General features: G+C 43.6%; 1 protein-coding gene across 8 annotated transcripts in view; it reads left to right on the top strand.

Moving 5' to 3' along the window:
* ACOX1 (acyl-CoA oxidase 1) overlaps positions 1 to 25,044 on the top strand; it is a 40,955-nt gene that overhangs the window by 8,976 nt on the left and 6,935 nt on the right. The window contains exons 2-11 of one of the 8 annotated variants that reach the window (XM_044453642.1): positions 4,372 to 5,299; positions 8,312 to 8,321; positions 10,426 to 10,586; positions 13,831 to 13,938; positions 14,514 to 14,633; positions 16,631 to 16,746; positions 17,612 to 17,781; positions 18,597 to 18,759; positions 20,422 to 20,612; positions 23,712 to 23,891. In XM_044453642.1, the coding sequence (XP_044309577.1) occupies positions 5,233 to 5,299; positions 8,312 to 8,321; positions 10,426 to 10,586; positions 13,831 to 13,938; positions 14,514 to 14,633; positions 16,631 to 16,746; positions 17,612 to 17,781; positions 18,597 to 18,759; positions 20,422 to 20,612; positions 23,712 to 23,891 (1,286 nt within the window). In that variant the 5' untranslated portion in view covers positions 4,372 to 5,232. The other 7 variants (XM_044453641.1, XM_044453644.1, XM_044453645.1 and 4 more) reach the window with 7 other exon arrangements.

Genomic DNA, 25,044 nt, shown 5'->3' with positions numbered 1-25,044 from the left:
AGCAAGCAGCGGCACTTGCAGAGAGTGTCCCGAGTGCAAGTTCTCAATGTATATACATAGAAATAAGTGGAACAGTTTCTGAATGTCTACTCAGAAGCAAACAAGATTGAATGACTTGTCAGTGCTTTTAAATAGCATCCAAATACCGTGTTTCTGTGTGTCTGCTGAGAAGTAAGCATGGGCAACATATTTGCTTACAAATAAGCTAGACTGAACGGCTTTGCAGCTTCCTCCCCTCCTTTGCAGTAAACAAGGCTCTTACCTACAATCAGCTGCTGATTGGGGATACCCACTTTTTCCTAATGGGAGAAGGTGGTGTGTTAAAGATTTGCCATCTCTGGAGTTCATGGTCTCAGCAAGCTCTCGTTGCATCTATTCACGGATGGCTATTGCTATCTTTCTTAGTAAAATTGGTTGGTTTGTTAAGTACAGAAAAGATTTATACATACTAATATACTGACAGTGCAAGCAACTAGTCTGGCAAGCTCCATGCTCATAACTTATCCTTAAGTGAATGACTGACTAGAAGTTAGTCTCTTGCTACATTGCAGCAACATTTTATACCACGTGAGAATTACTGTTGTGACAAAGGCAACTGTATAAAGTTCATTAAGCTAGGTCACTGTTGGGCTTACTGCTTCAAGCCATATGCTGATTCTGGAAGTCAGTGAATAGCTTTTCAGTAAGCCAAGCTTGCACTGTACTGTAGTCTAATCTTCTAAGAGAAATGGTTGATGCATAGCTCTTGGGGATTTTTTGTGGAACAGCTAGGTGAGGCAAGAAAGTAGACACTGCGTCTTTCATCGCAAGGTGTTCAGTCTAGCATGTTCTCACAGCAGCAACTGATAAGCCTTTTTATTACAGTTCAGTGCCTTCTTGTGAAAGCAGAAGGCACTGCACAGTAACAAACGCAGTAAAATGATATCATTTTCTTGCTAAAACTTTCCTCAGCCTGCCCTTTGGGGTTTCTACTGGGCTAGAATACTAAGATGCTCACAGTTATTCAGAATAATAATGAAAGAAAAGTGAAGAACTCTATTTATTGTACACATCAGACATCTTTTGACATCTGTGTTTTCATGTCATCAAAATCTCTCTTTTAAAAAGAATTTGAGATGCCATACAGAAAGCTGAGTTTCTGGTCCTTTAACTTTCCAAGTTTTTAGTTGCCAGCAAGAGAATGTCCTCAGTTCTTAAAGCCAATTTTCAGGTGCTTTTAACTGCTGAGAAATGTCTTGAAGTGCCTTCTGCTAATAACCAAGAAGCTTGAAAATGGAAGTTGGGGATCACACAGTACCCTTCTTCATCCTATTTGCTATCTTTAAGTATTAGAACATCCCTACCTCCTAATGTAGTCCTTATCAGGTGAGACTAAAGAGTGTAACCCTATATAAAAGAAACTAAAAAAAATCTTTTTTCTTTTTCTTTTTTTTTTAAGCAATCCATGGTAGCTGCTGCTCGTTTCCCAGTTGTGAGGGACCATATCTAAGACAATCTATATCAAACAATTTGCTATTTGGAAAGAGACCTGGACTCCTTGGGATTGTATTGTATAATGTACTATCCAAGCAATTCTGGAAAATATTAATATTGAAGGAATTCGTTTTAATAGGCATGTGAATGCAAGCTTTCTTTAATAGAAGATCCAGAAATAATTGGGGCAGTCCGAAAACGTGCAAAATATTTTTTTTTTTTCTGAAAACAGGTTAAGTAGACAAATTGGTATTGGCTAAAGCCCAACATTTGATAGGTATGTTTCTTGTTGGTGCCAAACCTCGTTCACCTTCCTTGCAGAAGTTGTTTGGAATACCACGTATTTCTTGAGGTCAGTAGAGTAGCCAAAACAACACACTTGCATCAGTAAACAGAGCCACTGGGGAGTGCATTATTAGTAGGAAATACAAATCCATCAGAGACTGTTGGACTGGGCTTGCATGACTTGAAAATCCATTGTTGGTAAATAGTCATAGTGGATAGTGGTGTTGAGCAAACTGCTTTCTGCAGGGTGACTTGTTTTGGGGGACCAAGCCACCCTGACCACCAATGGGCTGCTGAACCCATAATGGGTTGTCATGTCATCCCAACCCAGGAGGCAGAGTTGATCGTGGGTCCATGCAAACAGCAGGCGAGCAGCCCAATGAGCGCTGCTTCTGCTGTGTCAAGTTGGGAGAACCTTGCTGCGTTCACCTGTGCCCTGCCAGTAGTATCCACTTCTCTGATCCCTAAGCAGTACTTTGGAGTGAAGACCATTGCCTTGCTCTCCCTGCTCCAGTTGTGACCCCTGTTCAGTCACTGCCATCACTCCCCCCCCTCTTTTCTTTCAGAGTCTTTTTAGGATACCTGCTAATGACAGTCCTTCCAAAGTGCTCAAGCAGCTCGCTGGAGCTGCCATCCCTGCCTGGCTCACTACCATTTTATTTTTTAGGACTTAGAAGTGTACACAAATATTTTTGTAGTTTTTAATTCTTGATTGTTCTTTCAATGGTGCCCAAGTGTGCAGTTCTGAGTATCTGAAACATGAAGTGCTGCCTGGTCAGCCCCATGATTACTATCGCCTGTCAAAGTGCAAGATGGAGGTTTTGATGTTGATACACATCAGCAAGGGAAGTCCTGCTGTTATGTTTCATCTCAGATCAGAAATAGCAGCACGGATGCCTCTGAGGGCATTTCCTCCAGGGATGGGACCTGCCACCCTGGAGAAATCCCAAGAAGTGCTGTGGGTCAGAATGAGGTGTTCCACTGAGAAGAGGTTCTACACCCTTGGTATGAATAAAGGTTCCTTTGCTTGACTACTGAAAAAATGGCATTTATGGGGCACCTGTTGAAGCCAAGTAAAGTAATGGCCATGACCTGATTTTTCATCTCTCTCTTCCATAGAATTTGCACGGGCAACTCCCCTTTGCCTATTGATTTGCACTACAGCATGTTTACACCTACCTTAAACAACCAGTGCTCAGTTACCCAGGAAGAGAAGTGGCTGCCTCTGGCCTCTCGGGGGGATATAATCGGCACCTACGCTCAGACAGAACTGGGGCACGGTTAGTTCTTTTCAGAGACTCCTGGGTTTTTCTGCACAGTGTCACTCTAGGCTGACCATGATTTTTAGGATGAAAATGCAAATCAATTTGTCACCACATTTGACTGTCCTGGCTGCTGCATGGAGTGGAAGACACACCTGTGCCTATGTGTGCCTACATGTGTACACACACACACACACACACACACACACAGAGAGAGAGAGAGAGAGAGAGAGAGAGAGAGAGAGAGAGAGAGAGAGTTAGAGAGTTGTGCTGTTCACACAGTTACCTCCTGGCTGCTTGCTGGTTTTACATCCTTGTTTTTTGGATTTAGAGTAGAGAAGACTAAGGGCACAAGTTGGCTGAATCATGCTGGGAGTTGTAGGCACAAACTTGCATAAAATTATGCTTTAAGTTACTAAGAATTGTTTAACAGTTCTGATTATTCATATAAGCAATTTGTTAAATGGGCATATAGGGGTTTTTTCCCCAAGGAGACAATGAAGAACATTACAGTGGTATACTTCCAGTGTCCTTAACTCACATAAAGCTAAGGGCAACTTCATTTATTAGAAACTACATGGATATAAACCTTCATAATGCTGTAAAAATGCTGTAGAAGTGCCATCTGTCCTTGAAGTGTGGTGCACATTTGTCTTTTATGGTAAGTACCCTTAAAAAGGTGCTCTGCAAGGCTCCCTGGCTGGTGCACGTGACACAAAAAGCCATGTGCACACTGCACATAGATCCCTATGTGATATCTGTGTAAGGCATTGTGACACATGAAGCAGGGCCCTGCACTGGGTACCATGCTGCAATATTGCTTGACAGAAAGATGACGGTTACGTATTCCATCTTGGCTAATGGGTGGGATAGAAATTTAATTAATTAATAAATACTATAAATTATGCAGGTTGATCATCTTGTTTTGGAAAGCCTTTACCATCAATCTGCCCTTTAGATTTAGCTCTGCTGCTGCCTTGAGGAGTTAGAAAAATCTACATATGTTGTTGAAAGTTGGCAAGATTTAACATTCTGGTTTTTTCAATGTCTTCTGCTTAGTAAGGGAGGCCATGTGACCCTTATACTACTGCAGTAAAGATTTGACTGTATCTCTTTTCAGTTGCATGAGCTGAATATAAACATATCAAGTACAAGATTGGACAGGGCTCATACCCACACCGAGAATGTAGATGAATTCTTTTCCTACCTGCTCTTATATTGAGGAGAAATTGTGTATTTTTAATCATGAACCTCTGTATTATGGGAACATCCTGAAATTACCCAAACCCAAAAGCTTATTTATGTTACTGGCTTACTCTGAAGCACTTGAACTATGTGCTGGACTTTACAGAAGACATGGATGTGCCCAGATGAGAAGGAAAAGTCTCTGGTTTTTTATTCACTATCTGCAATCAAACCTGGAAAATGATGTGTTGAATATGATGAACCCACTGGTAACCAGAAGAAGCCTTGCTTTTGCAAATATACACATCCAGCAGTTGTGATAGTACACTTCACATCTCCAGCTCCTCACAAGCAAAGTAGTTGAATTACGGTGAAGAATATTTTGGTTGCTCTCTGTCTGCCCATTTCCTTCAGACCTTGTCTATGGCAGTGGTTTTTGTTTGTTTGTGTTGTTTTTTTGGCGTGCTGTGTCTTGCTAACTTCTTTCTCTCTCAGTTCAAAATGTTGATTGTATTCTGCCAACTAACCAGTGTATTAATGATAAATAGATCATGATGATACTTCTATAATTGCTCAGAATTATGGTGTATTTCTGAAGGCTCACACTTTCCACTGTTGTGCATGTGTGTGTGTGTGCTATAATTACTGATTTGAGATGCTGGGTAATTTACCTCGGTTGTATTGTGTTAGAAAAGAAGGTTTGCCTAAAATACTAAGCTTGATTGTGATCTGGAGGAGGGAAACAATCCCTCAACAAATAACATTGACATGTTCTTCAGTGGAGGATGTGAAGTAAGTTTTCTAGTGCTTTGATATTTTTTCATTTAACTTCTAAAATATAGGCATTTTTGCATTGGCTGAAGGCTTTTAGGTCCCAGTGGGTGTGGGTTTTTCCTCTCAAACCCTGTGTTCCTTCCACAAATAGCAAATCAGGCTTTCTGCTTTGCTCCTGCACCCTGTTTTCCATTTTTATCTCCTGTATGTTGCAGTGGAAAGTTGAAACCCCACTTGCATCAGTGAATAGGGAATGCAGAAGGGACCATGGAAGCACTCTGCTTTGAAAATTGGAACCTGCACTGTTTCATCTGGTCAAGGTGCTGATCATTGTTATCTAAAAGCTGGCTTCTATATTCCGTTTAATGTACAGATATGTCAGCCAGCAGTACCTAGGGGTGATGCTTTTGTTGTTGCTATGGGCTGTCATGTTGTCTCCAACTTACAGTGACCCTATGTATGAAAGCTCTCCATAATACCCTATCACTAACAACCTTGTTCAGCTCTTGTAAATTCGAGCCAGTGTGGAGTCAATCCATCTCTTATTTCGTCGTCTTCCTCTTCTGCCTTTGACTTTCCCTAGCATGATTGCCTTCTCCAGTGAGTCTTGTCTGCTCATGATGTGTCCAAAGTATGACAGCCTCAGTTTTGTCATTTTTGCTTCTAGGAAATGCTCTGGCTGGATTTGATCTAGGGTCCAGTTGTTAGCCCTCCTGTCAGTCCAGAGTACTCACCAAGCTCTCCTCCAGCACCATGTTTTAAACGCATCAATTTTCTTCCAGTTAGCTTTCTTCATTGTCCAGTTTTTAGCTTTTACACAGTGATCAGGAAGACAATAGTGTGGATGATCTTGGCCTTGGTCTCCAGTCAGATATGCTTACCCTTAATGATCTTTTCTAGTTCCTTCATTGTTGCCCTTCTAAGTCCCAGTTCTTCTTCAGATTTCTTAGCTGCAGCCTCCCTTTGAATTGATGACTGAGACAGTGTATTTCAATTTCTTCACTGTTAACAATAAAGCTCTGTAATCTGTCTGTAGTCATGATTTTTGTTTTCTTACTGTTCAGCTGCAGTCCTGCTTTTGCACTTTCCTCTTCCACTTTCATCAGGAGTCGTTTCAATTCATTACTGCTTTCTGTCAGCAGTACGGTATCATCTGCATATCTTAAATTACTGATGAGTCTTCTGACAGTGTTTAATCCCTTCTCCGTTCTAGCATTTTAATCCTATGTTCTGCATGCATATTGAATAGATACAGAGATAGCATACGCCCTTGTCTGATGCCATTGCCTATGAGAAACCATTCTGTTTCTCCATATTTTATCCTAACTGTAGCTTCTTGCCCATGATACAGGTTCAGCATCTAGACAATCAAGTGCTGAGGCACACACATTTATTTCAGGAGAATCCATAGCTTCTCATGGTTCATTCAGTCAAAGGCTTTGCTGTAGTCTACAAAACACAGACTAATCTTCTTCTGAAATACTTTGATATGCTCCAGCAAACATATTTGCAATATGATCTCAAGTGTCCTTTTTGAAATCCAGCTTGAATGCCAGACATTTCTTGCTCTATATGAGTTGATATTCTTTGTTGCAACACTTTGAGCATCACTTTCCTTGAATAGGAGATCATTGCAAGGGTCCTATGGTTGCTGCATTCTTATGCGTCTCCTTTCTTAGGGATTAGAATGTTTCCAAGCTGTGGTTTTGTTTTCCCTATTTGTTGGCATATTCTTGTTAGGATGTTGACTGATTCAGTCTCTGCAGCTTAGTTCTGTTGGTATCCTGTCTAACTTCAGCTGCTTTGTTACTTCCAAGTATTTTTCAGAGCAGCTTTCACTTATATTGCAGGGTCTTCCTTATAGGATTCCTCTTTGAAGGAGCCTGTTATCCTTTCATCACTATTGCGTAGTTCTTCACTATATTCTTTCCACCTGCTCTTTATTTTCTCCTGATCAGATAGTATGTCCCCCTGTTTGTCTTTTAGCATTCCTACCCTAGGTTTTAATTTCTCTTTGATTTCTTGGATCTTCTGGGAGAGGACCTTGTTTTTCTTCTTTTGATTTTCTCCCCTCTTCTATTTGTTTGCATTGGTCACTGGTCATTGTAATCGTTCATTTTGTCTCTATGCAATAGTCACTGAAAAATTACATTCAGGCTTCTGACCCTATTTCTGTCACCTTTTGCTTTTGCTTTTTGCCTGTTCTTAGCAATTGTGAATGTTTTTCTCTCTTTTTGTTGCAGGAACTGTCTTTTTGCATTCTTCTCTAATAATGTCTCTTATTTAAGTCCACAATTGTTTGGTTCATGTTCAGTCAAGATGAGTAATACAAATCTGTTCCTTATGTGGACTTTAAATTCCTCAAGAAGGTTAAGTTGTATTTTGGCACTATATTTCGGTTTTTGAATTTCTTAAACTTAGCTTTTCATATTAAGAGTTTGTGGTTGCTGTTGCAATCAGCTCCTAGTCTTGTTTTGGTAGTGAGAATACCGTTTCTCCATCTGCTCCTTCCAATTACATAGCCAATACAGAAATCAAATCGACTGTCTGGTGATGTCCATGTACACAGTCATCGGGTCGATTGTTTGAAGTATGTATTTGTGATAAAGAGATTCTTGGCATCACAGAATTCTGTGTCATCCTCCTGCTTTATTTCTTACTCCTAGGCTAACATTTCCACTAACATTTGATTCTGCTTTGTTGCCAGCTTTTGCCTTCCAGCCACCTAGGATTATCAGTATGTCTTGTTCTGGTGTGATATCAATTTCCTCTTGGGCACTTCCATAAAAGCTGTCAATGTCTTCTTCAGCATCTGTTGGAGCACAAATTGAATGATGGATATGTTGCTAGGGTGTCCACAAATTCTGACTGAAATTAATCAATCAGATTTTGCATTATAGCCTTTTACTGCCTGTGCTACATCTTGCCTTAGTTTGAGAGCCTATCCATTTCTTCTGAGTTTTTCATTTTCAGAGTAAAACAGCTTTCTGTTTTTGTCTGATTGAAAATGGCCCATTCCAATCCACTTTCAGTCATTCACTCCATGTACTGCAATGTTCAGCCATTCTAGTTTCTGCCTTCTAGTTTCTTGAACGATATGTCTCACTTTCCTTGTTGCAAATGTATGTGTTGTGCAGCACTGGACTTTCCTTCTGGCTCTTTATTGTCAGCCACTAGACTTCCTTTTAGCTTTGATCTAATTACGTCATTAGCAACAGCTCTAGTTGAACTTGTCCTTTGCTCTTCCCCAGTAGCTTACTGAGTGCCTTCCAACCTGGGGGTCTCATCTCCTGGCATTATCTCTTGTTTAATTTTGGATTGTTCCATCACAGGGTTTACAAGGTAAGAAATATTCAGAAGTGGTTTCGCATTGCCGCCTTCTGTGCGGGACTAACCAGAGTTAGCTTGAGTGTCCTTGCCGTTGTCTGTGAAAGATTCTCCACCAGTGTTGCCTACAGCTATTGCTACTGTCCTGCAGCTGCCCTTCAGAAGTGCCTCTGCCCCCATCACCATTAGAGAAATCCATTCTCCTCTGCTGATGTGCCGGTTACTCCTGAAGAGGGCGGCTGCATCTTAGCCTGGTGTCTTTGCTTTGACCATTCCGCCTTGGGCGAGCCTGCTAGAAAGCAGCCTGATGAGGCAGGCTGACCCCCTGGCAGCGTTGCTCTCAGCTTCTCTGACACTCTCAACCCCTCACCATGTCAAGGTGTGCATCAAGGAAAGGGGGTGCTCCTTACTGTCTTTTTCTTTTGTTCTACTGCTTAATTTTAAAGGCATGTGGACATAGTTTGCTGTTGGTTCGTGATCTGTGTGCCATTCTTATAGTATCTCTACAGCTGGGGAATATTTTATTAAAGATCAAATCTTAACGTCCGTCACCTTGCTGTTATGAAAAGGTCCCTTGAGCTGGGAATATGGCCTATGTTGATACCCCATCCTGCCTGGACTGGATCTGCATCCTTACTATTGATTCCAGTTTCCCCAGCATGAGAAAACTCTGCCGCCAGCTTCCAACATCCCAAGCTACTGAACCTAAAAACAGCCTGCTGCCTCCTGGTGTGGCTTGCTTCCCCCACAGCAGCTGTTAGTGTCACCACAGCTTCCACTATGGTGCTTTTCGTGAGCAAGCCGTTTCAATGCAGGCCCAGGAATGCTGGGGGTGGGGGTGGAATGAATGTTTCTGGCAGATAGATGGTCTTTTCCCGTATGTGTGAGGTATGCCAGTCACTCAGCGTGGCAAATGCCACGGTCTCTCTCCGGCTGCCATCACTGCGAGGGAAGGTAACCACAGGAGCCATTCATCTCCAGTTATGAACCCCTTTGTGCTCCCTTCCCCTGAAAAAACAATTTATGTGAGGGGAGTGCTATGGGAAAGCAAAACCTCAATAGTACTTGGAATGTTTTGGAAATAGTACTACTTCCGACCCATCATTTCAGCCCTCTGTACGGTAAGCCTGCAATCCTTACCATGCTTATCCCCACACTGCAGATGAGGTGCTGAGGCTAAAGGGCCTGGCCTCCACAAGGCCACTTGGCACATTAGTCTTAACAGAAGTAAGAGTTGCACTCGGAATGGCTTGACTCACTCTCCTGGGCGCTATAACAATTCATAATAAACGCAGCAAGCACAGCATGAAGCATTGTGATGGACGAAGCGCTGCTATAAAGCATCATGAATGTAGCGGTGCCAACTAGATCAAAATTGGAGAGGCTTTCATTTTGGTTATGGGGCATTGTAAGGAAGCATGTTGTAATGCTTTTGGGTGATGTTTGCTGGTGAGGGTTCAGCTATTTCCGAATGTTGACTTTTGACACAAAGCTGTGGATCTACTTGCTAACGTTGATTGCTGGCTCAGAGCACCATTTCTTTCTTGGAGAGTCCCAGAGGATTAACTTTAAAGCCATGATACAGTATTAAATCAGAGGAAAGGAGACAATTAAAACTGTGTAAAAGCAGACTAATTGTTTTAGACTGGTTTTTGTCTAAACCTTTTCCAGGAAACTGAATTAGATACAGATGGGTCTCTGTAACTCCACTGTAGGAAAAAAAAAATCCTTACCAAATATTTCCCCAAGCCATTTAAGTAATGTATATTTGGTATTTGCCCATTCTGAATATACTTTCAAGAGGCTGGAGGATTTAGTAGAATTTCTGGTTAAGGCTGTAGTACTTCTGCCTCTTATAAGCTCACAAAAAGTAGAGTTGTTCTGTCATTCTCCTCTCTTCTTATAAGAGGAGCAGAAATGCCCTTGCAAGGTTCTGGGTATGAAATGGGCACCAGTTTGTGGCCTGAGAAAAGAATGGTGCCTGAGTACAAGTGTGCTTGCTAAATTCTTATTCATACAAATTGTGTTTGTTTCTCCCCTCCAATCGGCCCCTCCAATCTCACCTGCTTCAATCCGGTGACATCCCTCCACGTTCCCTACCCTCGGCATTTCTTCACAGCTCTGCTCACCGTGGACGACCTGAGCCCCTGGACCTCCACCTGGGCATGTTCCTGCCCACACTCCTCACCCAGGCAACCCAAGAACAGCAGGATCGCTTCTTCATGCCTGCTTGGAACTTGGAGATCATTGGCACGTATGCACAGACAGAGATGGGCCATGGTACAGTACCTTCAAGTCTTACTTGCAAGGGTGGTGTATCTGGGTTGGAGATGGTCCAAAGGCTGGGAGCCCTGCAGGGTGTCTGATTCACAGCCGCAAGGCTCTCACTGTATGAAAGGGAGAGTCATGGGAGCAAGTGCAGACTTCAGGTGGTACAAAGATACTTGTCAACTTCTGAATTAAACCAAATGTCACTAGGAGACGGTGCATCTTTCTGGCATGAGCTTATCACTTTGTTCAACATACCTATCAGCCTTACACATTTAAAATTACATGCATGAGCTTTCACAAAACAATCAACCTGAAGAATGATGACTAACAACCACTCTCCAGCAAGAAAGAGTATACAGAGGACAAACTGATACCAGGAGTTTATACACCTTTAATATCCAACATAATATAAAAGCCAGTGTTGTTAGCGTGCTAGACTGAAACACAGGAGATGGAGGTTCCAGTCCCTGCTCAGCCCTGAAGCTCACCTTGGGCCAGTCACTGCTCTCAACTTAATCTGCCTCATAGGTTTGTTGTTAGGAGGTGGATTCTGTAAGTCACCTTACAGAAAAAAGCCAGGATGTAAATATAATACATATGAATATCTAACAGAAGGATACCAGTCCAGATATATCTCTTAGAGACAATACCTTTTGTCTGCCTAAGGAAAATGGAAGCTTCTCTCCAATGTCTGTATATTGTAGGGAATAATAAATCCTCTAAATTGTAATATTAGTGACAAATGTGGTACATTGCAAAGCATCAGGCTTCTTATTGTTAAATTTTGGTATGCCATTTTAGCTGGGTATATTTGATGCATGCAATGGGAGGATGGACTTAAGTCAGGATGGCTTTTCTTTCTTTATGCAGAGCGTGATGATTTTGAGCACATGACATTTCAAAGTTTCTATACCTTTGTGACATTTTGGATGACTTTTGCCCTAGTTGGAACATTCCTCTTAAAGGTGGGAGGGTAAAACATCATTAAGATGCAAAGCTGGCAAGTCACTTCCACTTCCTTTTGGAGCAAACCCAAGGAACTACTTACACTAAGAATGTTCTTCACCTGCCTGGATACTCTACTTGCTTTGCCTTAACTACCTTGCCATATACTTAGTCATACTTCTGCCAGGAAACCTGGAACTTTTCCTTATGAACAGCAAGACAGTCTGACTTCTGGAGAGCAAGCCCAGTCGATGGTGATGTAATGAAGGATGTTTCAGTGGCAGAAGGCAGATCTCTTCTGTAGCTGCAGTGAAACCTTTCGGATCAATAAATGTCACCATTTCTTAGTGGAGGCATTGATCAAGCCCTCTTTCCCTTGTGATAATCTTGACTTGAGTATGTGGATGTTCTAGGCTCTGCTTCTGAGAAGCATCGGTTGGATTTCACCTTAGTCTGAGGATCTTTTTTTCACATAGAAACAGGTTTTTCCTTCCTTTTGTCAGATGTAGCATTGTATATGTCTTCCTCCATTAGCCCCAACTCAGTGGCAGGCGGTTGATAGAGGCTTTACCACCTCAAGTGGCAGCTATGATTGCAAAGAGCAGGATTCAATTTTTATTTCACAGGTATTACAGGCCTGGTTGAGTGCATCAAAGGAGACTCATGAAAAGTCAGTAGAAACCTGCATTCAGAAAATTAAATTCTGCAGGCAACCAGCCCACAAATTCCTCAGTCTAATTGGATTACCTGACATGGTAAATTGGTACATCTCTTTCCAACTGTCCTTGCAACAATTTTGACTGGGCAAATAATGAGGTGCAACTTACAAAATACTTCACAGGTTAGCACATGGTGCATTTAATCGTCTGTGGAATGTTGATAGTCCAAAGAGTGAGGCAGTGAAGAGGATCCACTCAGTTTACAAAGGCTCTTTTGCCTGCTTACCAGGAGACCATTATTTCTTGCCTCAGGCTTCTGGGTCTGAATGAAAAGTTATGCTAAATAGATAGTTGATTACAGGTATGCCCTCCCCCCCAAAAAAAGGATGTAGTCTGTAAGTTTTGTTTATAGGCTTCTCTGTCATCTGGGCTCAGAACTGAAAACATTCATTGTCTTTAAAACTTCCCAGGCAGGTGCCTTTCAATTTTATGCAAGGGGGAAACTGAGGATAAGTGTGACAGTGCCTACAGCAGAACTGCATCCAGGGCTAAATCTAGCACTTACCACAGGACAATATTGATTAAATCAAGAGTGTATTCATAATTAAAGCATACTGCTGCAGCCAAGGGCTTAGACACCTTCACTTTTAAAATGGTAAAATTTGCAGTGGTGCCTTTTGTACTAGATGGATGACTTGGCAATTTACTGTGTGCTTGGCCAAAGAGGCATCTCTCTACTGCACTTTGCAATTACTTCAAGTTCTGAAAAATTCTTAAATATATTTTAAACCGATTATTTCAAAATCAAAGGCATCGCCTTTCTGCTGCTGCTGCTGCTTTCACTAACCCTACAAAGCCAATCGATCTGTGTGCAAGGCAATTGAAAATAATGATAATCAGGGCCACATTAAACCTGTCGTGACATCTCAGACAGTAGTCTTTTTGGCAAAAGTACCTTCATTGTAGTTGCATGAAGAACCCCTTGCGGAGAACCAGATTTTGCCATTTGCCTGACTTGCGGAGGACAAGTACCTCATCTGTCAATTTTCATCACACTGTTTGGAAATTCCAGCCACAGTTGGGAAAAAGAAGATGTCCCTGGGACAAAAAAAGCAAAATGAAGATCTGCGGAGTGGAAAGCATGGAAGAGACAGTTCTTGAACATTCCACCCCGGCTGTGGAGGCTTTCACGCAACACTATCCGGATTTGTTGCAAGAGCGAATAAAAGGCCAGGTGATCAGAGGATGATTGCGATGTTCTCTGGTTCGTCTTGTCTCAGATGTGGGTTACAGCAGCCACTTTGCATCTGAGCTTTAGTGGCAAATAGCCAAGAGAACGTAGCTGGGAATGGTGTCTGTCTGTTGGCTGTAAAACCAGTAAGCTGTCAGGATGGAGGTGCCCAAAAATAGAACAAACTGATTGCAGTCTGTATGAATGCAGCAATCCAATATTTCACACTATGAGCTGCCTTTATTTGTAAAGTGTTTTCTGCTTCTTATGGTGTGAATGTACATTTGCAACAAGCTGTTTCTACCTTTTACATGGCTTGTCTCTGCATTGCCACTGTAGTTCATTGAAAAATAATCAGCTTTGTATGTCTTTGCTATAATGCATGACTGTTGAAATTAGATGTGTTACCTGCCCATAGGAACGCATCTGCGAGGATTAGAAACCACAGCCACCTACGATCCTGCAACCCAGGAATTCATCCTTAACAGTCCAACTGTGACTTCTATTAAGTGGTGGCCAGGTGGATGTAAGTGAATTTTTCAAACATCAAAGCTTAAGAAGGGATTTTTTTCAAGCCTTACTTTTTAAGATAGTAAAATGATTAACATACATGTATACATTTATACACCTTGGAGTATATAATATTTAAGTGGGTTTAAAAAGTCATACTTTCCTTAGTAGTCTAATATGCTCTATGAGAATGCTGTTTGCTATAAATGTTCTTTTTGATTCTGCAGTGCTGCTTACTTCTTTGTAAGTCTGTTCCCTTATGGCTGGAGATCGGGGTGGGAAGAAGTTCTCTTTTGATAAGCATGGTCAGATTTTCTTTATGCTTTTGAGCAGCCTTTCCCAACTTGGTGTATTGCAGGTATGCTGTACTGGAGCTCCCATCATCTTCAGAGACTGCGGGTGGTATAAATTGTAGGAATGTATGTCTGTAGGCTGTCAGATTGGGAAAAGCTTTAGGAAAACTCACTGTGGTGTGAGAAAACTTCATTACATTTTAAGAGACGTCTCATCCAAGTCTCATTAATTTAAAAATAAGTAGGGTGTTCCTTGGGTTGCATTCCCTTTGCTTAATTTGTCTCTGCTTCCTTGCAGTGGGTAAGACATCAAACCATGCCATTGTTTTGGCTCAGCTGTATACGCAGGGAAAATGCCATGGCTTGCATGCTTTCATTGTACCTATACGCCAAGTGGGGACCCATGAGCCACTGCCAGGTATGGAGCTACTGAACGGGTGGCGGGAGGTACAGGGAACGGTGCCAATGCTCTGTTAGGCATTGTCCAGCTGTGTAGTATGCTATAAGTCAATCTGCTGTGCATATTAACTACTAGTGCAAATAAAAGGGGATTTTTGTACTTTACTCAAGTGCTTTGCATGGCCTTAGCACAACCGCCTCCAAGCTGGTGCCATCCGGGACTGCTGGACTACAATGCCAGTCATGCTCTATTGGCCATAGGATAGGAATTGTTGTCCAACACATCCAGAAAGCACTACGTTGGTGGAAGTTTTTGGAAATAAAGGACTCCTGCAGAATCACAGAGTCCCCTCAAGGACTGCAAAGGCCCTTGGGGAAAACCTAACAAAAAGGGCCATCTTTCAGGAAGTACATGGACAAGATGGAAGAAAATAAGTTCCATTGAAAGCACAATATGTGTACAGACAATAGAGTGGGGGGCATGCTTTGAAAGGTCTACCTAGCATACAAATAAATCCTTTAATTCCTGCACCCAGCGTTATGATTAGCCCAAGTGGCTAGATAAGCTTAACAGGTTGGCCTGGCTTAGTCATGTGATTGGCTTAATACAGGGCTGCTGGTTTGGAAAGAAGTATATATATTCAGAGGAGAGATTATGCTCAAGCATCCTTGAGACTGCAGTGGCATTTCCCCTGGGCAGCTTCTGAGCAGGCAAGAGGGTGGACAGACACCATGACTGCATTCAGATGGCATGATCATCTGTGGGGACGTATAAGCCATGGTGGGTTAACATGCTGTCTGAACCCAGCACTGGTCCCATGGGGTGGTTTCTAATCCACTGAGGGGTGGCCTATACATCCCCTCAGTTACCCACCACTTGTGGTGACCTGCTAAACCAAAATGGTCAAGCCAGACCTTAAGAGCTCCCTGGCCAGGGCAGCCAAAAAGTGCTCCCACTAGCCAGGGGCTGCAGCTGAGGGCAGTCGGCCAAGTGCTCCAATCCAAGCAGTCCCTCTGTGCCACCAGCGGCACCCGTCAGCCGTGACGCGCCACGGGGAGCAGCGGGAAGGGGCATGTGGTGCACCACTGCTGAAGAGCAGGTCGCCTCCTGCTGTACTTCGAGGGCCCAGTATGAAGGGCCCCTTCACTTCTCAGCCCCTGCTCCAGGGTTGTTGCCTGGTGATCCAGCTGATGCCAGGACACGAGCAAGCCCACTCTCCCGGCATCAGTGGGACTGATGGGCAGGGGAGGGACTGGCAGCAGCTGCAGGGGCCAGTTTTTGGCCCTGGCCATCCCCTGCCCTTCGGTGCTCTTGCAGCCTTCCCAACAGGAAGACCGAGCCAGGGAGGAGGCAGGACAGGCTTGGAGAATATTTACCGCAAGGCACGGGTACCATTCCCAGGGGAATTAACATGTCATGTGTACTTCCACACCCTGAGTCAAAAGGGTTGGAAGTGAAATTGGGAAGATCCCCATATGCATACACAAGGACTGTGCACATGTGCTTCTTGGAGTTTAAGGGCAGTGCTGCCCGTTCGACTAAATCATTTCCATTTCTGTGCCCCCCCCCCCCCAATTCATGCTCAACAATAAAGTAGGAATGGCTCTTCATGGCCCACTTCATGTCTAACCTGTAGATCAAGGTAAAACATGGATTTCTCATAGACTATCCTCCACTCATAATTCTCAATTTGTGCAAGTCAGATTTACCATAGTTCCTAACAATACTGAGAATCCCGGAAAAACAATGGCCCTTGTGTTGTCAGCAGATGCGGTTGTGCGATATGAAAGATGCCGCTCCTCTTGTGTTTGATTAATGAATGCTGAACCTTCATGTACTGGGGAAGAGGGAGAGATCCAAAAGATTCCCGTGAAGCTTTGAGGCATTTGTGTCACCCTAACTTAGTAGCTAAGGAGGAGGAAGGGTCCTTTTGGATTGCCCCCCGTCCCCCCCGGTCGTGTTAAGAAGTGAGAAACTTCCTTCTGCTGACCCCACCACTGCATTCTGTTTGCTAGGTATCACTGTTGGTGACATTGGGCCAAAATTTGGTTATGATGAAATGGATAATGGCTACCTAAAAATGGACAACTTCCGCATTCCTCGGGAAAACATGCTAATGAAACACGCCAAGGTAATTTGTTGGGCTCTTTTTGCTGTTTGCAGTTGGTTTAGCTATACAGACAGGTTGAAAGAAGCTCTTCCAGATAGAGGCTTAGTCTGGCTACAGGTAGAAGGATGTGCTCTCCAGAAGGTAGCAGAAGCTTTCCTATTCAAATGCAACTTGTGAGACTTACAGAAAGAATGATCTATCTCCTAAGAGTAAATCCTGCTATATCTGTTATGAGGGTCTTCTTTGATTCTACCCCATTTACAATTCTTCAGGTTGGTTTCCTGGATGTTTTTTCAAGAGAATATCAAAGTTTTGTGTATTGTGCATCAGCAGGACTATTACTGGCAGTCTCTCCTTGACCTTCTAGTCAGAGAAGATTGTGCAAATGCAGCTGATAATTTGATGGGCAGGGTAGTTGTTAACTTCAGAGTTGCCTGCTCCACCTAGCACCTCCTGCTGAAAGAATGCTAATAGCATATCTGGCCTTCCTTTCATGGTTTCACTAGGCCTTTGTTTTAGCCATATGGTGATTGTCAATATGTGAAAGCCAATCTAAATGCTACTTCTGGATCATATGGCTGTTTTGTTGCCGTGACAGATATGCACTGAATTGACAGCACACATGGCCTGAAGCGGTGATAGTGGAGTTCTCTTTACTTAAATTTGGACAATACAAATGCTGTCCAACAAATAGATTAAAATAATGCTGACAAGCGAAACTAAATGTAGCTCACCGGGATTTTTGGAAGCGGTTCCAACACCTGAGCATCTGTTTGGACTTGTGTTAGTGCATCCTGTGGGAAAGCAAATTGGAGTTGTGATGAAACTGTGGAAGTACTACTAGGTGCATGAGTCTCTCAAGTCTGTCCTACTGTACTGTGGCTAGGTTGAACCAGATGGCACATACGTGAAACCCCTCAATGACAAGCTGACCTACGGCACCATGGTGTTCATCCGCTCAATTATCGTAGGAGACGCTGCTCGCTCTTTAGCCAGAGCCTGCACGATCGCCATCCGCTACAGCGCAGTGAGACACCAGTCTGAACTGAAGCCAGGGTAAGTGGTCTTCCTTTCGTACAGCTTTGATAGCTAAAACTGATCTGACCCCTTGCTCAGAACATTTCTGTGGGTAAATGTCCGTGTGTGTTTCATTGTAGGCCTTTTAAATAAATGCAGAATTTCCTTGTTGGGATGTGACTGACTTGATCAGAACCTGCTAGTGGTTCGTCCTGATCGGTTTTAAGTTCTGCTTTGGGTTCTGTGGGTCATAAAAACAGTTACAATTGGAACTTGTGGAAAGGGGACACATGTTCCTTCTTTCCCACCCAGGTGAGGGACACACAGCCTCCTGCCTTTCCGTTCTAGTTGTATAGCTGCATGCTACCACGGTTTGATCAGGGCTGCTGCCAAGGTAGAGCAAGCACCAGGGCCCAGCATCCTTGGGCATTTGTCTAGATGCATACCCTTCCAGAAGGCCCGCTCACTGCCAGTCTCCCAGAGCCTTTGGTTCTGCTGCTTTTCCTGTCATTGACTGTCCTCTGCTTTCTCTAAACAAAGGGACAAAGAAGGGAAGGCAGGAGGGGCCTCAGTTTGCTATGCTGTCCCCTCTGAGGTGTAGTGCAGGTCTAGCTTCCACATATTGCTATTGTCTTTTCTTGGTACTTCAACCCCAAATCAGTCTCTTTATATCCACATGTTGGACCAATCCATGGCAACTTTTATAAGTAGATACATACTTTTACTGTAAATTTATGCATTGTCATTGGAATGTAACTCTACCGCACTTTAAATTGTTCTCGTGTGTTTCTAAGAAGTCAAGCCATGTCAGAGGCACTAGTTTATTTCCCTCTTTTATTTGCTATCTGTTACAGGGAGCCAGAACCTCAGATCTTGGACTATCAGACTCAGCAGTACAAACTCTTTCCTCTTCTGGCAACAGCCTATGCATTCCACTTCGTAGGAGCATACATGAAAGATACCTATCACCGCATCACTGGTAACATCACTCAGGGAGACCTGAGTGAACTGCCAGAGGTAGGACTCCTGTGCTTAAAAATGGGAAGCTGTTGAATGCTGCAAAATGCACCCAAAGGAAGGACTCCTGGGTAGGGAATGAATCCGTAGAAATACATGACGTTGCTTCAGTCCAAGTAATCATTGGTGGAAAATTAAAGGGACAAAAGTCTCTTTTTCTCCTCCACAATTACAGAAGAAGCATATGGGACATGTACAAAACAATGGGGAAAGAAAAGAGAATACGTGAGCAGCATGAACTGACAATGGGAATTAGGCTTTTTTGAGACTATTTTACAACCTGTGTATTCAGAGGAGCTCATCAAACCATTACAGCTCCACTTTGCATTTATTGGTGCAGTTTTGGTTGAGCCGCTCACTCTTTTTTTTAAAAAAAGTCTAGTACTTTCTCCAATATGTGGTTTTTACTTGTGGTTTTTTCATTTTTGTTCCTGGCAGTGAACAGCAAGCACACTGTATATAAATTTATGGGGCAACATGCTGAGTACAGTTGTGGTCACCCCTCTCCAAAAGTTATAGTGCTGAAAAAGTATGGTAAAACAACTAATACAATTGGGAGCATTTCCCTATGAGGAAAAATTAAAGCATTTCAGCCTTTTTATGCAGGGAGGAAAGGCCACATGGCAGAGACTTGTAAAATTATGAATGGCTAGAGCAGAAAAAAATGTCTTAATAAAGCTTCAGGGCATTCATGTTGATTGATAGCAGGTTCCAGAAGAGTGGTAAAAAGAAGTATTGTGCATACTCAGCTTTTGGAGCTGCAGAGAACAGTGATGGCCACACTGTCTCCACTGAACTGCAGTGGCTTTAATAGACATGCCCGCTATGAGTTTATCTACTGTCTTTTATAGGGATGCAGGTGGCACAGTGGTTTAAACCGCTGTGCTGCTGGGCTGGTTGATCGAAAGGTCACCAGTTCGAATCGGCACAACGGGGTGAGTTCCCGTTGCTCCGTCCCAGCTCCTGCCAGCCTTGCAGTTCGAAAGCATGCAAGTGCAAGTAGATAAAAAGGTGCCGCTTCGGTGGGCAGGTAACAGCACTCCGTGCACTTTGGTGTTTAGCCATGCCGGCCCCATGAGCACGGAGACTGTCTGCGGACAAACGCTGGCTCCCTCGGCTGGGAAACGGAGATGAGCACCACTCCCTAGAGTCAGGCATGACTGGACTTCACATCAAGGGGAAACCTTTACCTTTACCTTTTTACTGTCTTTTAGAAATAGTTAATCAAATAGTCACAAAGTGGGATTGCTGGAATCATTGTTTGCAAAGACACATGGCCAACTAGTGATGTAAACAGAATGTTGGAGCTGATGGACTCTGGTCTGAACCAGCAATCAAATTCTCATGCTATCTCACTTTCACTTGCTGTGAGGTTTTATTTGTGAAGGAATCCAGATAGGTACCAGTACACATTTGAGTCTTGCTTTGTTCCCCTGACACCAGCAGCACCACACGTATTCTCTCCCTCTCTCTTTCTCGGAACGCTAACATTTTGAGAATTCTCCACACCTTGGAGAGATCATTTTTTAGAGATTGCCCTCCCTCTGCCACAATGCAAATTACAGGATCGGAAAGTATTAATGTTTGAATAGAACAGCTCATGAAAAACATAGCAGAAGGCTCAGAAGATGATTTGGTTGCTGACTGGTCTTTCTCCTTCAGCTGCATGCATTGTCTGCAGGATTAAAGGCTTTCACCTCCTGGATTGCCAATGCTGGCATTGAGGAATGTCGGATGGCGTGTGGTGGGCACGGCTATTCGCGCTGCAGTGGCCTGCCTGACATTTATGTCAATTTCACCCCCTCCTGCACTTACGAAGGGGAGAACACTGTCATGATGCTGCAGACTGCACGGTGAGTGATGCAGCCCTTCGCCTGCGGCCCAGCTTGATCTCTCAGTCCCCTTTCCGGGTTCTCCCATTTCTCACCTGCTGCAGGGATCAGAGATGACTATGGGTAGATCACACTCTTGTTAGAATTGCTGGAGGTGCCCGTTTAATGCCTGGCTATGTATTCAAGGACTTATTCCTGGCCTCTCTTTTTTAAGGCAAATAGTTGCACCTCCTTTTCTTATGCAGAATACTCTGCAGCACCTCATCTCAAAGGGCAAATTCAAGGAAAACAGTTTAGGAAAGAGCATGTAATCAGTGCATCACTCCATGGAGCTTTCAAGGCTGGGACAGCCAGGCAGCAAACCTGTTTTGACGGCATCCTACGATCTGAAGTACACTTGGAAGAAGATGCCCTCTTCCACAGAGGTTACTGTGAGAGACTAGCTCACATGGTAGAACATAATTCGTCCAACAAGTAGAGGCTTTCACAACTGGACAGATGACTCAAGATCTCAAGTTTCCCATAAGAAGAGTGACTGAGGTGTGGGGGTGGGGGAGAGAAAGTGGCAAGCCCTACTCAGATGTTTGAAGAACAGTTGTGTTCCTATACTGAATCCTTCCCACTGCTCTTATCTGAAATATTAACAGGATTAGTCACCTCTTGCTGTGTTAATATAGAACAAAAGTTAACTCTGTCTCTTTCCTAACAAAACCAGTGCATGTTTGGGGAAGCTGATTTTCCAGAAGTACCCTGGTTGATAGGAATCTGTCCCTTATTGAGGGCTTATCTGATGCTAGGGTTGACATCACTGTTCTTCATGGGGTTAAGTTATCTTGGACCCCTGGAGTTCTCACTTGCCATGGAAAATTTGTTTTGAATATTGAGATTGTCCCAGAATAGTTTTTACTTGGGCTGTGTGTTTATATATTTGCTTTAATCACATGTATAGCACCATTGGAAATTATTGGGATGAGAGATTATATATGGAGGAGAGATGAGATGAGAAATTATTGTGAGAGCCAGTGTGATGTAGTGGTTAAGAGTGTGGAACTGGGATGCAAGAGAACTGAGTTCTACCCCCCACTCAGCCATGGAGCCAACTGGGTGACTTTGGGCCAGTCACAGACTCTCAACCAAGCCTACCTTACAAGGTGGTTGTGGGGATAAGATTGGGAGGGAGGGAGAGGAGAATGATGTAAAATGCTTTGAGTTCCAGAAAAGACAAGAAAAGAGGTGGGATGAAGGCAGTTCTCAGTGAAACTTAAATTAAAATAAAATAAATTAAAACTCCTCAAAATAAAACACACAGTAGAAGTACCTGCATTGCCAGTTTTTAAAAGCACTGAAAAACTTCCAGCTTGCAATTAAAAATCCTAGAAAAGGCCCTTTTCTTTCTAGTCACCTGCCTCATAAAAGTTACAATTGAAACCTCTGCCATTTCCATCATTGCCAACCCAGCAGTGGAACCTGTCCTGAAAACTTGCGCATATTTACTCAGAGAAAAGTGTCCTTGTGTGCAGTGAGACTTATTCTTTAGCATATGCTTGGCATTGCAGCCTTGATCTGGACACATGCCCTGGACAAGTTGATTTTGCGATTGTTGCATGGCCTTGTCCAGATAAAAGTATCCTTTCCCTTACAGCCAGGTGTACAACCCTTTTGGCCCAAGGGCTGCGTGGAGAGCCTGTAAAGGTGGCGGAAGCTGCCCGTGAGGGCTCAGCCACACATGCCCATTCACATTCACGTGCAACACACCATTCTCACTTGCAGGCTCGCCCACCCTTCCCACCCACCCGTCACTCGCCACTCAGTCATGGGCCAAGAGTGTTTCAGAGCCTGGCATCTCCTCTAATCAGATAAAATCAACACTTCCCCACAACAGTTGCAGTTCTCCAACCTCCCAGCTGATCTCAGAGCCTTTCATCAGCTTCCTTGCTGAAGGACCCACCCCACCCTGCCTTGTTTACCAGGATCTTTTCCAAAAGTACAGTGCTCTAGGAAATGAAAGCACTGCTTACTCGGACACTGAGGATGTGTTAAGAAATGAGGTTTCTGTGACAGGAACCATACATATCACCTGTTCCTAGAGCAGTTCCCCCCCACCTTGGATGCTCTGCATCAGACAGGGCTTGCAGAGTGTGTGTGTGTGTGTGCATGCGCACTCCTTGCACCCCTTTCCTCGAAGGATCCGTTTCATAGCTTGGGTGTCTTCTCAGCTGACAGCTGTGACAGAGTCCACTTGTACATCTTCAGCAGGTGCAACGCCCCTTCCTGGAGAAGGCAGGTGCGGCCACTATGACACATGCAGTGGTCACGTAATAGTGAATTAAAGCACACTTCCTGTTGGCCGCTCTTTGAAGAATGTTCAGCGATTGCGGCTGCTGCAGAGTGCGGGGCTCTCAGTGCTTTGAGGGACAGAGTCTTCAGAACGCAGCAGCTCTGACTGTTTCTGAGCATAATTCAAAGGGTTACTTGTCACCAGCAACGCCATAAATAGTGACAGTAGGGCTGAAGTACCACCATAGTATAATGTGGTCTGCTCTCTGAGGGCTTTGGCAGAGGCTCTGCTCCTCATTCCACCTCCAGCATGTTTGCTCAATAGAAATGTGGGACAGGCCTTCAGGGGCTGCAGTGCCCAGACTGTAGAACTTCTCCCAGGAGGACCCGCCAACCCTTTCTTGGCCAGTCCTTTGGCACTTCATGGACACTGTTTCGGAGATTTCTAAAATTTGTACATGTATTTCAGATGAGTTAAGCTATCCCTTCTGGTTTGTGTTTGATATTGATGATATTGGTTTTGTTTTTATATTTCTCTTATTTCATCACTGCTATTAGTGCTTCCTGCTGTTGCCCCAAAAGCTCCAAGTTCAAAGAAAGATGGATACACTGAATTCTCTTCCAGAACAGTCTTCTGGAAAGTGCATCTTTTGACATAGTCTGGCCCTTGACCCAAGTTACAGTGATGAAAAGCGCATTTCCTCCTTTCATTGCTTTTACTCTGGATACACCTTATCCAGTTCATGGCATGGCTGCTGATTGACATCATAAGCTAATTTGCTCCCAGGTCGACCTGTGAACAGCCAAGTGATGTGACATGATGTAATTCTTTCTCTCATGCAGATTCCTTGTGAAAAGCTACACTCAAGTGAGCGCAGGTCAGTTAGTTAGTGGCATGATGTCCTACCTGAATGACCTTCCAGAGCAACGTATTCAGCCCCAGCAGGTGGCCGCCAGACCCACCACAGTGCATATTAACAATCCTTCCAGCTTGGTAGAGGCATACAAGCTGAGAGCTTCTAGGTAAGTTCATATATAAATCATATAACACGTGCCGTCATAACTGTGATGTCATCTTGAATCAAGGAATGGCGTGTGACTATCCTTAATTTTTTGTTCAGTCTGTCTACTTTAGCACACTTAGTTTGAAAATGTCGGAGCTGGGGATTTGAAATGGAGTGGCTCTCGGTCATCTTTGCTGTTGCCCCCCTAACATAAAAAATACTACAGTCGGGATTAGCAGGATTAGAACCCAGCTTCACCTGGTGGAGGCAGGTGACAATCTAAAAGCTGGGAAGACATACAAGGTGCAGCAGTGCTGCAAAGGGAGATGGTCCCAGGTGGGATTTCAGGGGAAATGGTAATTTGGGAATCTAGGAACAAACAGGGAGAAGGAACATGGTCATGACGGGCTTGTGCAAGCACTGATAGAATAACCAGGCCATTCAACAGCTGAGGGTCTGTCACAGTGGAGCAGGTGGAGGCAGCAGTGGATAAAAATCGGCAGGGAAGGCTTCCCTGCTCCTTTTGGGAAGCGAGTGTCTGGAAAGGGATGATTTGGGAGAAGATCAACATTCTTCTCCCATAAATGTGCCAGGGAAGAGCAACTCTGGCAAGAAAAATTCAAAACCCCACCCCTTCCCAAAAGATAGAGGCAGGATGGAAATCTCATCTTCTCTTGAAAGAGAAGGTTAAAGCTACCAGAGTAGTGGTAACCTTCTTGTTTCGTAGCAGCAGGGTGAGGTTCCTCTCAGTGTTTACCACTCCCTTGAAGCACAGCCTGGAAGAAATTAGTGTCATAGCATGGGTCAAGTTTCAGTCACAAGCAATATGGTTTATGGCCTCACCTAATTACTTGAAGCTTTGTAGCTGGGTTTCAAGGAAAATAATATTTATTTATTTATTTATTCGTTTAGGGGACTTCTATGCCGCCCCATTTGCTGAAGCCTCGGGGCAGCTCACAATCATAAATAAATAACATAATATAAAACAATATAATTTAACAGTATAAATTAAGTCACCCTGGCCAAATAATAAAATAAATAAATAATATTAACAGTTAAAATAACATTTGAATAAAAAGGTCTTCGCCTGGCGCCGAAAAACAAATAACGATGGCGCCAGGCGGACCTCTCTGGGGAGCGCATTCCATAGATTGGGTGCCACCGCAGAGAAA

This window comes from Varanus komodoensis, unplaced genomic scaffold (assembly GCF_004798865.1).
Source record: "Varanus komodoensis strain SLA01 unplaced genomic scaffold, ASM479886v1 scaffold7_1, whole genome shotgun sequence".
In the NCBI taxonomy this organism is placed as follows: domain Eukaryota; kingdom Metazoa; phylum Chordata; class Lepidosauria; order Squamata; family Varanidae; genus Varanus; species Varanus komodoensis.
Note: the sequence above shows the minus strand (reverse complement) of the source record. Positions and strands in the feature narration are given on the sequence as shown.